Source organism: Spodoptera frugiperda, chromosome 28 (assembly GCF_023101765.2).
Source record: "Spodoptera frugiperda isolate SF20-4 chromosome 28, AGI-APGP_CSIRO_Sfru_2.0, whole genome shotgun sequence".
Classification (NCBI taxonomy): domain Eukaryota; kingdom Metazoa; phylum Arthropoda; class Insecta; order Lepidoptera; family Noctuidae; genus Spodoptera; species Spodoptera frugiperda.
Window position 1 is genome coordinate 2,595,237 of NC_064239.1, and position 17,227 is coordinate 2,612,463.

Genomic DNA, 17,227 nt, shown 5'->3' on the forward strand with positions numbered 1-17,227 from the left:
TCCCTCAATGGCTTCCAAATCGGTCGGTTGAAGTATTGTACACAAACAAACTCTGTATTCTATAATTGCAGAGTATAACGGACACTACCCTGTTTTAAGTCATGGTTCAGTGATTGAATTGATTGGCTATCTAACGAGATAACACGTATCAAGCTACCTCGAGATGTGATGTCTTAATTTGTTTCGGTTCTGAGTGTTATAAGCATGAAGCAGTCATAATTGGATTTCCCTTTAACATAATACGTGACACTTTACGGGGAGCGCGTGACGTTACAAACCACGCCAATTTTGCACTAAAGCTAAAAGTGTATTATTTTTACAGTTCAGGGGTAGCTTTATGTGCGTGTACGCGTGTATTAAAATGCTAATTTTGATCATGATTCTAAGAGAAATTAGCTAACACTTTACATATACATAAGTATTAGGTACATAGGCAGGTAACGTCGGGTGGGTATCAATTCTCTATCTACCTAAAAGACTACATGAGTATCACTTTGTCTTTTTGGTTTAGTTGTCATTTTCGATATTTTATAGTATTTATGGCAGAAGTAAGTACATACATACCAGAACCTTTACCATGAGGTCGAAGCAATAGTATTTGTCGATAGTCGATAGCGACGACGTAAATTTTTTGTATGTCTAATTTTACAACGCCTCTACTGGATACCTATACCTAACAAAAAAATTGCCATTTAGGTACTCCTTTGCTATTGAATATCGACAAAAACTATCGTTGCTAACTCATGGTACAGGTACAGTTATAGTCCGGTCAATTTAGACCTGAAAACAGTAATGAAAGAACAAAAATTCCGACAGAGCTGAATTTTGGTACAGACCTTTATTTTACTATAAAGATTAAAAGTCCTCATCTATCCCGTAACTGCTTCAAAAGTTATTCAGGGTCAAAGGTCAACATTTTAGGTTTTTTGAGTTTTTCTCAAAAACCGTAAGTTTTTTCGAAAAAATCACTCTACAAAATGGTCCTTATAAGTTTTTCTAAAGTATTACCGTTTCTAAGATAGAGTTTTTCCACTTTAAGCGTCTAAAAACGATTTATTTTGACGAAAAGTGGTTTTAGAAACCTTAATGTCTTTTTTAAAGACCTATCCATCCATCACGGATATGTAAGCTGAAAAAAAAATTTTTTTGAATCAGTTCCATGTATGGAGTGCCCCACTTTACTTTTTAAACTTATAAATTTTTATTTCGAATGTTACCGAAATACACCATCTTACAAAGTTTCAACTATGTAGGCCCAACAGTTTCGGAAATAAATGTCTGTCCGTCCGTCCGTCCGTCCGTCCGTATGTCACAGCCTGTTGGGCCACGAAACTGTTGGGCCTACATAGTTGAAACTTTGTAAGATGGTGTATTTCGGTAACCGCTATTCGAATTTTGAATAAAAATTTATAAATTTAAAAAGTAAAGGGGGGCACTCCATACATGGAACTGATTCAAAAAAAATTTTTTTTCAGCTTACATATCCGTGATGCATGTCTATGGATAGGTCTTTAAAAAAGACATTAAGGTTTCTAAAACCACTTTTCGTCAAAATCAATCGTTTGAAAGTTAGACGCTTCCAAAGTGGAAAAATTGTGTGGGGACACACGAATCTATCTTAGAAACGGTAATACTTATAGAAAAAGTTATAAGGACCATTTTGTAGAGAATTTTGAGATCTACAAATTTGGTCTGAGGTATTTTTTCAAAAAACTTACGGTTTTTGAGAAAACTCAAAAAACCTAAAATCTTGACCTTTGACCCCGAATAACTTTTGAAGCACATATGGGATAGATGGGGACTTTTAATATTTTAATCTTTATAGTAAAATAAAGGTCTGTACCAAAATTCAGCTCTGTCGGAATTTTTGATATTTCAATATCGTATATTGACCGGACTATTAGTTACACAGTACTTACTCCAAATTGTCAACATTTTTCATTGGATTTTCGACTTTATACTAAAGAAATAAAGATGAAATATGCCTGCTGGCTACAGTATTACTAAAAAAACTTGAATAATCTTGCTAGGAACGGGTTTCTTCTCCGTCTTCTTGCCTGGCTGGTGTTGGGTTTTGTGCCTTCCACACCCAAACCGAAGGGTGATTTGCCGTTTGTTCGCAGATAGAAGTTTCCTTTGGCTCTGAAACAATGAGAGTTAGTAAAGTAAACTGAGATAACCTAAACACCCATATTTATTACATACCCCTAGGTATATGATACCTACCTATATCATTAGGCTGCATTTCCAACAGAAAAGTGCTATGCTACGTTGCTATGAATGCGTTTGGCTTCCCCAATTATATTAATTGGTACACCTAGCTTAGCACTGGTGGAAATGGACTCAGTTAGGTAAGTACTTAAGTTATGTTTCCTATAGAATATAGGTAGATGGGCTTCCCTACTATCGATACAACGCATACTCGAGCTGCGCATCTTTCTCGCACAGCTACATAACTTAGTATCAGTGGAAACGGTCACAGTTTCACAGCTTTGCTATTACATCTTCGTAGGATTGCATACAGAGCACATCTCCGGTGGAAAAGCATCCTTAGGAGTAACTAGATTGTTATCATCTAAAATGCTGAGTCACTGATACTAATAAGTGCCGGAGTTCCGTGCATTGACCGTCATTGGTAGATAAACAGTAGTTCCGTGCTTCAAATCGGACAGGTTAAGGTCAAGTTTATTTGCGGAAAAATAATAACTGTATGAATACCAAACATTAGGAAGCCGGTAATTTCGTCAGTGCAACAAAAACTCTTTAAGTTCAAAACATAATACAAGATTTTTTGCCTCAATTATTACGAGTACCTATAATTGTAATCTACGTTCAATATACTCATATGATTGCCACTACTTATAGAAAAAAACTACTTAACTAAACATGTTTTTGCTAATTAGACACCTATTAGAAGAATCTCAGATAGTTTCGTGTGTACCAATTCGATTCACAAATATTTTTTTATGAATTAGCTAAAATAATCCCAATCTTTGAAATAATCGTATTTATTGCGCGGCTATTTCACTATAAATTTATGATAATTCCCATATCTTCATACTAGTACGTAATGAGTATGTCTCACTTGCACACTTGTATTGTGAAAAAGTATGCATATTTGCCATATCGATAATCGACAAGCAAGATCGAGCTGTGAACAAGATTGCTCATAAGTTTTGATTGATTGATGTAATTAAATCGGGGCCATCTAAACATGGAACGGTGGTGGTATAACTTTAACGTTATAGTGAAAAAAGAATTAAAATACTCACTGTGTACTAGTCAAGTCTCCCAAATATATGATGCTTTTGGATCCCCCTCCATGGGCGACCCATTCACTGTAGTTTGATGCAGCTACCGCCTGGAAAGCAGTCGGCGATGCAAGGGCTTCCACGAAGTATCCCCATGAGCGATCATGGCTGCATAGATCTGAGGACAATTTTATGATTAAATACTCTGTTCCTACATTATTCAGAGGCGTAGCTGGCGCCGTATCTGCACTATCAATTATACCCTCGGGCTTGCGGGCTCCTGACGTGCTTAAGCAAAAAACTAAAACTTCCCAATTTTTTATTTCATTTCAACTCCTTTTTTCCGCGTTAAGCATGCGTTCATATGTATAGCTTCCTCCTTAGATGAAGGCCTTTTAGCAGTGACCGTCTGTAGGCTAATGATTAAATAAATACCTAATGATAATTATGAATTATAAGACTTTCACTATGTATAGCTAATATTGTACTTTATACAATGTTTATGTTGGGCTCATAGGCTTACCTATCTAATCTTATGGTGCAGTTTAGTGTTATCTGAATATGCAAGTCCTTTTGACCTGAATATTCATGTTTATAAAATCTCAATTTGCATAAAATGTCCATGAAGATAACACTAGATAAAACAATTGACATTCCAGTTTTTCTAGCATTTTTTAATTAGTAGTATATTAGTTGGTATTAGGTCAACAAAGTAGTCTAAATTTATGTTTTGCGTTGAATATTTATGACCCACTAGTGGCGGATTGCGCAACAATTTCAAATATTAAGTTAACACAAAGGTTTTTCTATGGGCCAAAATAAAAAAGAATCATTTAATTAACCCAGATTGCCACTATGGAGGCTGATACAGCGACCTCTTTACTAGACTGTGATAAGAAATTAACGTTTAGATAACGTTTTACTGCCGAATTAAATAGGACAGCATTTAAAATATTAAGTACCTACCCGTTGGTGCATGGTGTTTTATTGGCAAATATCTTGAAAAGTAAACCTACAGTACAGTAAGGTAGTAATGAAGTAGGTACTTAATCTACAATTACCTACATATTTTAATCTTTACGTGATTAGGAGTTTGGGAGATAAAGATGTAGACAGTGACACAGGCACCTTCGTTATCAATTTTACTAATTAGTCTAGTCTAAGTAGGTTAATTGTAGGCTCGTTCATTGTTCTCGGAGCAGACACGAGGATGTAAATTCTTAGGATAAAAAATTGAACGACTCGCCTGTGTGTGTTCGACCGGAGTGATACCACGGCCTCACAGAAAACCGACGTGAATCAACGCTTGGGCTCTGTTTCGTTCCCAATCCCCGATTCCCCAACAACCTTTAAATTCCTAATCCCATACTAATTACCTACACAAATAAAAAATAAAAAAAAACAATCACGTTTATACCATAAAAGTCCCAAATAAAATAATATAAAAGCAACATAGTTTTTTAAATTGATCTAGAAATAATTTCTCATCTTTAAATTTTGATTTCCATAAGTTAATACGTAAGTACCTATGTTGTACAATAGCCAATACGTAGGTAGGTAAGTACACTACGTGTAGTAGTGTCTTGCTCATGTAAAAATTCACTTCCTATAAATCCCACACACTGGAAACTTGCCAAGTCATGCAATGTAATTTAAATAAATATGTTTATTGTGTAGGTACTTTAAGTACCTAAGTAGGTACGCATGGTAATCCTTTTGTTTTTTCTTGTACCTAATTCGTAGATACTGGTTCAATAAGGAACTTCAAAAAAGAAGAAGGTCCTCTTTTTTACCTGTATGTATGTATGTTTGTGTAGGATTACCTCACGATTGACCGAACCAATTTTGAAGCGGTTTTCAGAAAAGTGTTTGTTACACTCTGGAGGTTTTAGTATATTAACCGACCTCAAAAAGAGGTGGCGGTTTTTTAAACGGAGTTTACTGAAAAATATTTTACATTTAGTTTATATGGCTTTCGTTGAAAACCCTTTTGTCTATTACTGCCTGCTTAATTAATTCCTCCTCCAATCCGAGTTCTTGTATCAATCATGTAGGTACATTATTATATGTTATGTTATCTTTATTATATAATTTAATGTGCAATTGTATATTACTATACTCTTGAACAAATGCTATGAAGCACAGGAAGGGGCGTCAACGACACGTGTTGTGTAGTACATAATAATTATTTATTTATTTATGTACCCATGTAGTAGGCCGTATCTTACATATTGATGTGCATTTTAAATTAAGTTCCTAGTAGAATAAACCTAGTGCGTAGATTAATGTTTCATTTATTATTTATTTACCATCCTTTGTGTGGCATGCGTATGTACTATGTAGGATATTTTAACATACATTAGTAAATACGTACATAATGTAACATACATTTCATCAAATGTTCTTCCTGCATGATAAGGTATCCGGTTGTTTTATAGGGCCGGATGAGAAAGTTTAGATACGGTAACATACATTTATTCGTATCTATCAGTTAAGTAATTGTCGTTGTCGCCCTCAAAAGGAATCGATTTTAGGTAGAATACTGAACTAATAGCGATTTTAAGTTGATATCTAAAGTTATTTGGGATTAATGGATCAACACTAGATTTTGTAACAGACTTCTGAAACGATTATAGTGTTTTTTATTAATTTAAATATCTATTTATTTTATTAAGGTAGATATATTTTTTATATTTTTCATCGCATTATCATGACAGACTACAAACATAACGCGGCGACGGCGCAGCCTACTACTGTTATTGCGACGTCGCGTCGCCGCCTCTGCGCATGTTGCTCATGATAAAGAGTCCCTCTATACTGCTGTTCTCCATTAATGTACGTGAGTAAACCATATTTTTTTTTAATTAATTTAGTAAAAACATGTAGACGATTTGGTTGTATGACTGTAAGTCTATATTGTTGATATGAATAAATGAATGAATGAATAAATAGTATGTCTCACGATAGTTATTATAAAAAAAAACTATTATATACCTTCAGGACTGAACATGTCGAAATTCCCAATTGGACAGCCCGGCTGCTTGCTATTTTCACCAGTGTAGTTGGGCCAGATGTCCACAGTACCGGTGGATGTGGTAGAGCCATAGTTCCCAAGGTCTGTGTGAATGATGTCCACGAACTTGGCACACGTGCGGTCAAGGCCGCTGTGTATGGAAAGTGTACCTTCGAACAAGGTACCTGCTGGATCTAAGCCTGTGATTCTGAAATGAGATAGATGGATAACTTGAGTCATTTTTTTCCGAAAGGAACAATGCTATATGTTCAAAGTAAGTAGTTATGAATGTAATATAGGGAGCCCAATGTAATATGGTGTGAACCTATTATATTGGAAAGATGTGTTCATCCCTAATTTAAATAAAAAGTACGATATATATCTTATCCTATGTAAAACATGTTTCACTATTTGGATTTAGAGCACATATCGAAGTTGGAATAACTCTAGATACCCAACTACATTATAAACCAATAGTAATCAAGCATGACTAGGAACTATCTGGTTTATTTGCTCACAGAATATTATAATCGTGATGGTACGTCCTGTGCGTATGTAATTCTTAGCACACGCACTACAATGGAGGGGGGGGGGAGGTATACAGGATAATCACTATTACCCATTATTCTTGATATCCTTATTGATAGCGTAGAGGTCAATACCTACATTTATTGAATACGTAGCAACATATTGACGAACCGTTTAATGTACTAGTAGGTAGTATGTATGTATGTATATAGATTAGATTGGTATATTGGTCTAGTTAAACTAACGCTTGCAATTGTGTGTTCGTTGCCTGTGTCAATCTTACCAATCCCTGATTCCGTATCGATTTAAAATTTTTTGAATATCCTAAATTTAAAAAAATAAAATTGTAACGTTTTTGTATGGTAATATATGTTTCAAGTGTCCTTTTGCGGGTTAACAGCGATTCCTTACCATCAGGTGATACGTATGCTAGTTCCTCGGTATATTTCTAAAAAAATTAAGTATAAATTAATTAAATAGGTAGTTGTGTAGTAATTTTGAGATCCTTACCTAGGCACTACATAGCCTTGTTCTCTAGTCAGTCTCCCAGCATATCCCATGAGGTGTGCGCCAAGAGAGTGGGCCACCAGGTGGATATCTGATATGCCAGCCTTCGTAAAGTCTATCAAGGCTTGACCCAGTTCTCGACCAATCTGGATTGGACAAATAGATTTTAAGATAAATATTAATAGTTAGTTATTTTAAGTGGTACTGAGCCGCTCTGGTTAAGTTTCAAACTCGTGTTTTTTGAGAGGCGGAAAGCATTTAATCGACTTCTCCTGCCTTGGGCGTGGCGTGGTGTTAGACTCTTATTTTGACTATAAACCACCCCGTTCCAAATCCTGCTTTTTGAGCCGGAGCTCCGGTAAACCCCTTAGGTAGTCCGAAGCTTCGGATCAGGCATCAGTCCTACTGGGCCTTATCTGTGGTAAGTTCCAAACTCTTGAATTAAACTCTTGCGTCGTTAGTGGTAGTAGATGGTCGAACAAGCAGTATCTGGTTAGTGTTATGTGTTGTTGGATTTATAGAAACTATCAGTAGACAGCTGCATGATGACTCACTCTTCTCACCTGGCTCACCACCATTATATTGGACTCTCTTTCAAATAAGTACCGACTTGGGTTTTAAAAGTGTATCTGTTTAACCCATCGGGGATTAAAACGCAGTACGATAGTTATCACATTCTTGTTGGGTATTTGGTATTCTTCTAGAGTGCAGACGACACCTTTTAATCTTTAACTAAGCTACGAAATTCTATCGATGCCTCATGTATCATACATTTGGCTTAGTCATGGTTTAGTATGCAGGGCAGAGCCTACAGCCGCGATTGCATAACTTGTTTTACATATAAAGAAAGTAAACAAAGGCAGCTGGAATAACAAGGAGTCGGAACGTCATCCATTATCATCAAACGAATTCTTTTGTTCAACGGTTCAAAAAACTTTAAAAATACTTACTTAATTTATTCTGTACACATTCCATCTATCTACAATATTTGTTGTTTTTTGTAATTAAAAAGATAAAACAAGTAAAACAACATTACTTATTTGAATTAAATATCTAAAAACTATGTTTACATTTTTATCGCAAATTGAAAAATGACGCTTCTACGAATAGTTAAGTAAATCCATACCTAGACCGCGAAAGGCGCTATGTACCTACTTTATCCCACCTCAAAAATCTTTAAAAATGTTTGGCCCTATTTTGTGGCAAAAAGATTTTTCTTTTCCCACTACGTGTTACAAATGACCTTTGATGATATAAATCATAAGCTCACCTTCTTAGCATTAGGAATAGCACTAAAAGCGTATCCTAGAGGAATACCAAGCATCCCACTTTCAGCCTCCGTCTCCCAGTTCAGAAGTATGACATTCCTCTTCTTCTTATTTATGTAAGCTGTTAGTACTGCGGTGGTCGCTGGTCCAGACACTTTACCTCGGTAGCCGAAGGTATATATGACAGTTGGCAACTCCTTGTTGATGCAGGGGAGCAACTCGAGTGGGTGTGACAATGGTGTCTCTACATAATTGTTGAGAGACCTGTAACAATAAAAATAGTCGTAAGTGCGTTTATGATCATCAAATTCGCGTGTTTGGGTGTCCAGATCCGTTTACCATTGTCCTTAGGGTTCTAAGATGTGATTTAGGCTAATACATGGATTGCATGCATGAATTTACATTATTTTTGTGTTATTGTTCTTTACTTTTACACTATGATATACAAGATTTGAGGGGGGAACATCATCCAATGACTTCTTTCACCATGGGCAGACGAGAAGGAGCGTCAGACTCTTACTGATGACTAAAAATTAACAACCACCCCGTTCCTACTCCTGATCGCAGTAGTTCGCAGAGTTCGGATCCGTATCAATCCTACTGGGCTCCATCTGTGGGATACCTATCATTATATCTAACCTAGCAATTAACAGACTTGTTACTATGGACGCAAACATTACATTCATAAAAGTCATTACACCATAATCTAGACGTTTAACCTAGACCAAAAATAGCAGCAGTTGCATAAGGCATAAACTTAGTGTCCATTTAATTTTGTCCAATCAAAAACTGGGTTTGTGGATTACGATACACACTAATATTACATCACTCAAATGTTCATTATAAATGTATAACTTTGTTTGTTTGGATGTTTGTCCGTCATTCATGCTGAAACGAATGAACGATTTAACTAGAAAATCACGGTTTACTCATGTACATTCATTGAGAAAAGCTACTAGTTTCGAATCACAGAAGGACTTTTCATCATGAGCAGCGTGCGCAGACGCGGCGACGTCGCGCAGCCTACTCTTGAAAAATCTGTTTTTAAGTTAAATAAGTAGTATGTCTCACGATAATTATTATAAAAATATTGAACGATTTTTAATTATATGTGGTATACAGATAGATTACGAGCTGACTTGGGTTATATGATACTTTTTATACCACGGGGAAGTGGGCGAAGCCGCTGGCAGAAGCTAGTTTACTCGTATATTAATTCATTCTATTTACAGCAATTTTTAACAAGACATTTCATAATAGATTGTCTATTTATAATACAAGGTCGACCATTAATTTAAATATGGTTAGCACCAAGTATTTTTTACGCGTTCTTAGTAAGTGCTGATAGGTATTCTAAAAAAGATCATATGATAAAAAAGATAGAAGTAACAGAGATGATTCATCTGAAAAAAATGGTCGCAAAAGTTTGCTATTGCCATTGTGCTGTTCATGGTTACACGAATAAAACTAAATTACTTAATTGAATTGAAATTATACATTCTCATATATAAAATAAGTATCTAATTAGTTATATTTATTTATTTCGCACAATCTATGATTGAATGATTGCACATAAATAATTATTGCATTTGTACCTAATTGCAACCGGTAAATATTGCATGTGGAAACGGGGCAATGACCTTTACTTTTGCTTAAGCACGTGTGACTCGCGATTCGATGCATTTGAATTCGAAATTATAAAAAAATGATATTTTTTTAAAAATCAACACCATAACTAACTCGAGCGTAATCCACTTATCTGAAATCTAGACTCGGTAATAGACATTCGCATTCGCATAACCTAACGAATTACTTAATTGATACCTGGCCTTGAGTCGAACTGACGACCTCATGCAGTCTCGTTCACAAAAACTAGACCAAAACAATAATAACGTCAAAGAAATTGTAATGGCTGAGTAACTGTAATTAATTGAACCGCGTCGTTCTATGTAGCATCTATGGTACCAACGCAAGCGCATAAAAGTATCCCAATCTGTCAAACGTTGTTCCATTTTCGACTTAATTACACAAAAATAAGGTTGAATATTTAAGAAGAATGGGTTGGGGTAGGTTGATGAGCTGTCGGTTTGTAACACGTCTTCAACTTACACGTGCGTGATAAATTACTAGTTTTTGTTAATATATTCTTTGCACGCATTGTTCTGGCCGTGGCTCAGATCTTAACAATATATGGTAGAAGACAGTATCTGTCACTACTTATTATTTCACTGTTTTGTTTATATTTGACACTGAAGTATAACTACCACCGCGCCAAATTTAGTTGTGATTGTATGAAACTTTATTTTGTACCTATAAATTAATTCTGTTATTGTGTAAATTAAAATGCACTACAAGCTTGTAAGTTCAAACTAATGAACACACAAATGGTGATTCTTCATTTATTGTTAAAGTTCCTGTTAAATGTTAATCATACTGTGTATACCTAATTTAAGTGTGGGAGAGCCATGCTTCAGCACAAATAGGCCGGCTCGACCGGAGTGATACCACGGCCTCACAGAAAACCGACGTGAAACAGCATTGTGTTTGAAACACAACGCAAGTGTTTCGTTGCGTGAATGAGGTTACCGGAGACCCAATTACCAACAACCCTTAAATGCCTAACCCCCAAAAAGCCGGCAACGCACTTGTAACGCCTCTGGTGTTTCGGGTGTCCGTGGGTGGCGGTGATTGCTTACCATCAGATGATCCGTCTATTCGTTTACCGGTTTAAGTACCAAGTCCCTAAAAACACTGACAAAAAGTTTCGTAACGTAATGGGTACTAGTTTTGCACTTTGTAGGTAAGTATTGATTACTAAAACGACTGTATGAAATGCTAGGCTGGGTATTGCTGATTTCCGCCGGACAATTAAAGCAGTAACAATCGACTTTCAATCGACATGGAGTAGGGATCATACACACCTCATTTTCTTTTGCCTTGAAAGTCTTGATACTATATTCTAATCACTCTATTAGGCTGGTAGGCTTCTCATTCTACTTTAGACAAGGGGGGATTATACAATTTAGGTAGGTTTAGAAAAAATATGACCTTAATACGGTGATTATAGATGGGCGATTTTTCGGATAAATACTCAAAATGAATTATTTTCCGTTTTTACTCGAGTATTTTAAAAAGTGGATATTTACCCAGTAACTACTCAGTATTTATCCATTTTGAGTGTTTATTCGAAAAATCGCATATCTCTCGCTGAAAATTGGCGATTTTAGTATCATAATCAATATTTATCTATGAGTAATTTGTACTAATTGATAGGCATTTATTTAAATTACATTTCTTTCATAAACAGTTCATTGTTAAAATCGTTTAAATATCACAATCGCATGAGTTTTTGAAAAGGCTGTGTTTGTGAGTCGGTTAGTCGGCTAGTCGGTAGTGAAGCGTAACATTGCTAAAGACTAAAGACACGCGTGCGCAAGCTACCGGTGCGTTGTTGAAGGCCACAGCGTGAACTTGGACTCATCTATTTGTTTCACTGTTTAAATAAGGTTTATGTCATGACAAGGGCAAGGTTTTTCCCTGAAAATGATAAAAGAATGGTCACTGGTTGGAGATTAGGCTAGATTTATTTTATTTTTGGAGGTCATTTCTGATACTGTGCTCGCTATAAACTCGTACTAGGTATGTGTTAGCGTTTAAAAAAATATATTTTTTCAAATTGTAACTGCCGTACACAGAGACATTTAATGATTACTTAAACTATTCCTTAGTAGCGATTTTGCTCTGATAAGGACTGGCTGAAGTAACCATTAACTGACTCTGAGTACGGTGGTAAGTTCCTACATCGAAATGTTTATTTAAAATAACTTTTTGTCATAAAATGTAATCTTTATATATATAATTCTTCTGTGCGTGTGTATGTCACTGAACTTCTCTTAAACGACTGGACCGATTTTGATGAATTTTTTGTGTAACTCAAGGGGATCTGAAATGGTTTAGATTCACAATTTTGTCCGCTGGACAATGTTTTTTAATTAATTTTTAATTTATTAGTAGTTGTTGATTTTGGAATGTTTTACATCCGATCCGACGGACGGCGCTACCATGCAGTGTCAAATATTTGACGTTAGATATTGTTAAATTTGAATAATAATTTTCATCAAAAAGGTCCAGGATTTTTAGCTTATTAAAAAAGTTTTAAATTTTCAAATTAACGTGTAGACAGGAAACGTCTGTCGGGTCCGCTAGTAATATATAATATGTATAATATTGTTGTATATATTTTCTGCGGGTTGCGGGATGCGATGCCCATTTTCACCAGGTCAATCCCGAGAAGGAGAGACCTCCACAACAAATATTTATAAACAATTATATATTCATGTATACCTAAGGAGTAATTTGCTTGCAAATGGAAAAATATAATAACTTTTATGCTGAGTAAAAAATGCCCTTGAGATTGAATCTGCTTAAACGGCCGAGTAATTACTAAACTGAACAAGTGCTAAGGTTTTTCCTGAATATCTGTAAATTATTATAAATCTATGTAATATACTAATATTATAAAACTAAAGACTGAAGATGTGTGTGTGTTTTGTTTGGGTCTTTGTTTGAGTGTTTGTTTAAATGTGCTAATCTCCGCAACTACTGGTTCGAATTGAATAATTATTTTTGTATTATTAAGGGAGAGTATTTAGTCAAATATAAATTCACACAATAAACGTCTGTAGGTCCTTCTAATACTGAAAAACTTAGTTCTATGAAACTATGCTGTATAATGAAAATTTTGTAAAAGATTTCCCTTAAGCATGACCCGTGTTAAAAATACCGCATGATTTTCCTAGGAATCCAATGATTATGGAGTTATTAAATTGAAACGGCCTAGTGCCTACATAGTACTTACTTATTAAGTACTTACTTATATTATAGTACTTATTCATCACTATGTAAGTGATAAATAATTGTCTAAAAATTAATTTAAAAAGTTACCTACAATACCAATATGATTTACAAGATGAAAAAAAGGTATTCGATTGGAATAATGAACCTTGATTTAGTTTTAAGCAATATCGTGACAGCGATGTGTGCAAATTTTATTACATTACCTTGTAGTATGATTACAATGCTTGTGTAATTTTACTTGTTTTATATTAAACTCGTTTTGCTAAGAAGATCTAAAAGAAAATTAATCTTCGAGAATGATTATTATCAAACATTAATATTCTAGTCTTTTAACCTCTCGTATGTATGTAAGACACAATAGAAAACACATTGTGTGTCGCGTGGATTTGCGTTCGGACCCTACGTGTTAAATCAACTCAACCATGCCTTTTTTGATGTCGGGGTAAACCTTCAAAAGACTAGCTTTTCGGGGATAAACGACTAGGGAGTGAGATTTTTTCTACATCACTAAAACGACCCCGTTGGCCAACCACTGCACCTGTAAGAGGCATCGACTCCTCTAAGTAGACCTGCTCCGGAGCCCCCACGGTGCATGCCTGTTATGGCACATCCCTAGGAACTTAACTGATGATAATTATGTTAGTGCAACCAATGATACGCTCGACGCTATTGCCGACCCTTAAACTTCCTGGCCGCCACGACATATTATTATGTAGGTTGTATATATAGGTCGGTTTAAAACATTTGATCAGGATTTTTACTCAATATGTGAATATATACATAAAAGTAATCATTGTACCTGTTTGACAGATGTAATGTTGATGATTATTTTAATATGATTCATTAACATTTTCCATGCCAAGGAATTTTCACACTCGAATGCAAAAACTGGGCGGACCCGGATGAGGTAGGTGATCCTGGTGGTCTATTCCAAAATGTATATATGTAACGTACATATGTTAATGTATAAAACATATACCAAGTTATGCTACACAGACCAAGTAGAAAAAATAAGTTATAATATATGCAAATGTTTTTTTTTTCTACTTTTGTTTCGAAACTAGATTCACCTGACCTCGTATGATACCTAGTGTTTGCATCTATTATGTAATGCCGATATAATATCAAGTTTGGCAATACGCTATTTATTTATTTTTTGAAACGTTCCCTACACAAGGATTTTCTCCTGTATCGTGAGGGCATTTACCTTGTACAAAATTACAATCAGCCCGTATACAATTTACTTGTTTTATCAAATAAACTCGTTTAGCTAAGACGATCTAGCAAAGAAAATTAATCTTCAGAGAATGCAGATGGTACAATTTTAATCGAATTGTTAAGAGTTTTTATTTATGTATGCGTAAATTACTTTATTTATCTTGACGGCATATAAAACACAATGAGACTAAATCATTGGCAGTGTTATAGTTTCGTAGGTATGTGATCCGTTAAAAGTCGGACCGGACCACTATTCCCAGATCTAAAAGTTAGGGGTGACATTCTCTATGCCCCCTATGTTCCATTTGATCAATACTTCCAGAGATACCCTGTATATTTTCTGCATGTCATGACTGAGCTAAGTTCTGCTACACCATTTATTGAGCATCATCAAAATAATCATCTTATACAAACGGACTGTTTTTGATTAGCCCAAACACTAATTTCAGAATTTTATAATGAAATAAACAAATTCTTCAGCTTCCTTATTAGCACGTTCGTAGACCGGCGAGACTCCACGCGCGCCTCAAGGGGCCACCAGACCGTCACAGATGGAGTCCAGTAAGGCTGATACCTGATCCGGAGCTGCGGAATACCTAGCAGGTTTAGCGGGGCTCCGGCTCGAAAAGCAGGAGTAGGAACGGGGTGGTTTTTAATCAGTAAGAGTCTGACACTCTCTCTAGCCTCGCCCAAGGCGGGAGAAGTTATTGGATGATATTCCCCCCTCAAAAAAAAAGACCGGCACGACATCCATAGGGTGGAGTTGACCAATGGTTTCAATATACACATTAATTCAAAATTATGTAAAAATAATGTCTCTGTACCGAGTTAATCTTTATTTTGTAACCTTCATACCAAATAGCATTTACAGTTTATTTCGCGGCCACATACTTGAGTGCAGGTTATGACTGTTATAATGCATAGATTATCAAAATTAATAACATTGAATGCACTAAACTGGCCCCAGACAGTTATGTAAGTGTTGCAGACATGTGGTCACTTGTTTCTTTATTAGTTTTTTGACTGAATGCCTCAACTGTTGGGTCTAGCAATCTTGTAGATAAATGTTTAATACTAAGACTGCCCTATTTTTTTCAAAAGGAATGTAAAGAAATGTGGCGACCGATGAAAAGATCGGTTGATTGCGTGGGAAATGATTAAAGTGGCCTAGTGTGAGTTTATTTGTAGTATAGGTGGATACACAAATTGTCAATAACTACTTGATAAATAAAACAACGATTAAAATATTATCTTACCCCTTGTAGCAGCGTAAAAATGCAGCTTGACTTATTTGAAGCAAACCTGAAATTATTAGAATTCTACTTAAGAAAACTAAAGGAATTGTGCCCAGTATATGGCAATAGGCTCACCCCCTATTACAGGAGACTTATAACACAAATGCTGAAAAGTGGGTGTACATTGTATAGCGGCATTACGTGCCGTAATGTGCACCTCTGCCTACCCCTTCGGAGCTAAAAAAGGCGTGACGTTGTGTGTAAAACAAAAGTTAATAAATATTTTAATGTCACAACATTTTGTTTCGCGACCATTGATAACAAAGTTAACAATTGAATTAAAACTATCACAGATAAATTATATTCATGAATAAATAAATATTGGTAGTATGTTTTGAGTCGTTTTACAGCATTCATGAAAATAATTAGATCTAGGACATGATAGGGCTTTAAAAATATTACCAACCGATTAACACGAAAATAGGCGTCGTAAGCCACAGTCCTTTAGCACTACACATTTTTAAAAATAAAAAAAATGTTTTTTCTTCTTGATGGCAAACGAGTTTAAAAAAAATATTATTGACGTTTTAACAATTGTCACTTTTCCCGCCACTTTTTACGTCAGCCGGCACGCGCCGCGTGTGTCTGTGCAAGGATGCGCGCGCAGCGGTCTAATATTACGGTGGAACTGATCGCAAAGCTGATAATACAATCGCTGATGACTTCGAAACAATATTAACTGTCGCGGCATATAAAACACAATGAGACTAAATTATTTGCAGTGTTCTAGTTTAGCATGTGATCCGTTAAGTCAGATCAGAGCACCATTCCCAGATCAAAAAGTTAGGGGTGACATTCTCTATGCCCCCTATGTTCCATTTGATCAATACTTCCAGAGATACCCTGTATATTTTCTGCATGTCATGACTGAGCTAAGTTCTGCTACGCCATTAGCACATTGAGCATCATCAAAATAATCATCTTATACAAACGGACTGTTTTTGATTAGCCCAAATACTAATTTCAGAATTTTATAATGAAATAAACAAATTCTTCAGCTTCCTTATTAGCACGTTCGTAGACCGGCACGACTCCGCGCGCCTCAAAGGGCCACCAGACCGTCACAGAAGGAGTCCAGTAAGGCTGATACCTGATCCAGAGCTGCGGCCCAATATTGCATCTAGCCCTTTCAGTGTTTCTACCAGAAAGTCGACCCATGAAATGGGTGACCAAAAAAAAAAAAAAATAATTTATGTAATATTATAAATAGATTCATAGGTAGTCATACAGACCTTTGCCAAACAGGGGATGTACTATGCTAACTAGACACATAATGCTCTGTAATGTCTA

General features: G+C 35.7%; 1 protein-coding gene across 1 annotated transcript; it reads right to left on the reverse strand.

The window, feature by feature from the left end:
* Window positions 1–1,738: 1,738 nt before the first annotated feature.
* Window positions 1,739–16,587, reverse strand: LOC118265491 (phospholipase A1 VesT1.02). Its single transcript, XM_035578390.2, has 7 exons — window positions 16,344–16,587; window positions 15,899–15,944; window positions 8,570–8,831; window positions 7,303–7,445; window positions 6,246–6,472; window positions 3,273–3,429; window positions 1,739–2,142 (listed from the first exon to the last, which is right to left on the reverse strand). Exons 1-7 carry the CDS (start codon window positions 16,393–16,395, stop codon window positions 2,004–2,006), a joined length of 1,026 nt encoding a protein of 341 aa, XP_035434283.2. The 5' UTR covers window positions 16,396–16,587; the 3' UTR covers window positions 1,739–2,003.
* Between the last annotated feature and the right edge of the window lie 640 nt (window positions 16,588–17,227).

Excerpts from the sequence above, each read along its gene's own strand:
- LOC118265491 (XM_035578390.2), bottom strand. The coding sequence starts at position 16,395 with ATGTGTAGTGCTAAAGGACTGTGGCTTACGACGCCTATTTTCGTGTTA. Across the intron at positions 8,832-15,898 it reads TTTTTACGCTGCTACAAGGG|GTCTCTCAACAATTATGTAG; the intron begins GTAAGATAATAT and ends TTATTGTTACAG. Across the intron at positions 3,430-6,245 it reads CGACATGTTCAGTCCTGAAG|ATCTATGCAGCCATGATCGC; the intron begins GTATATAATAGT and ends AATTGTCCTCAG.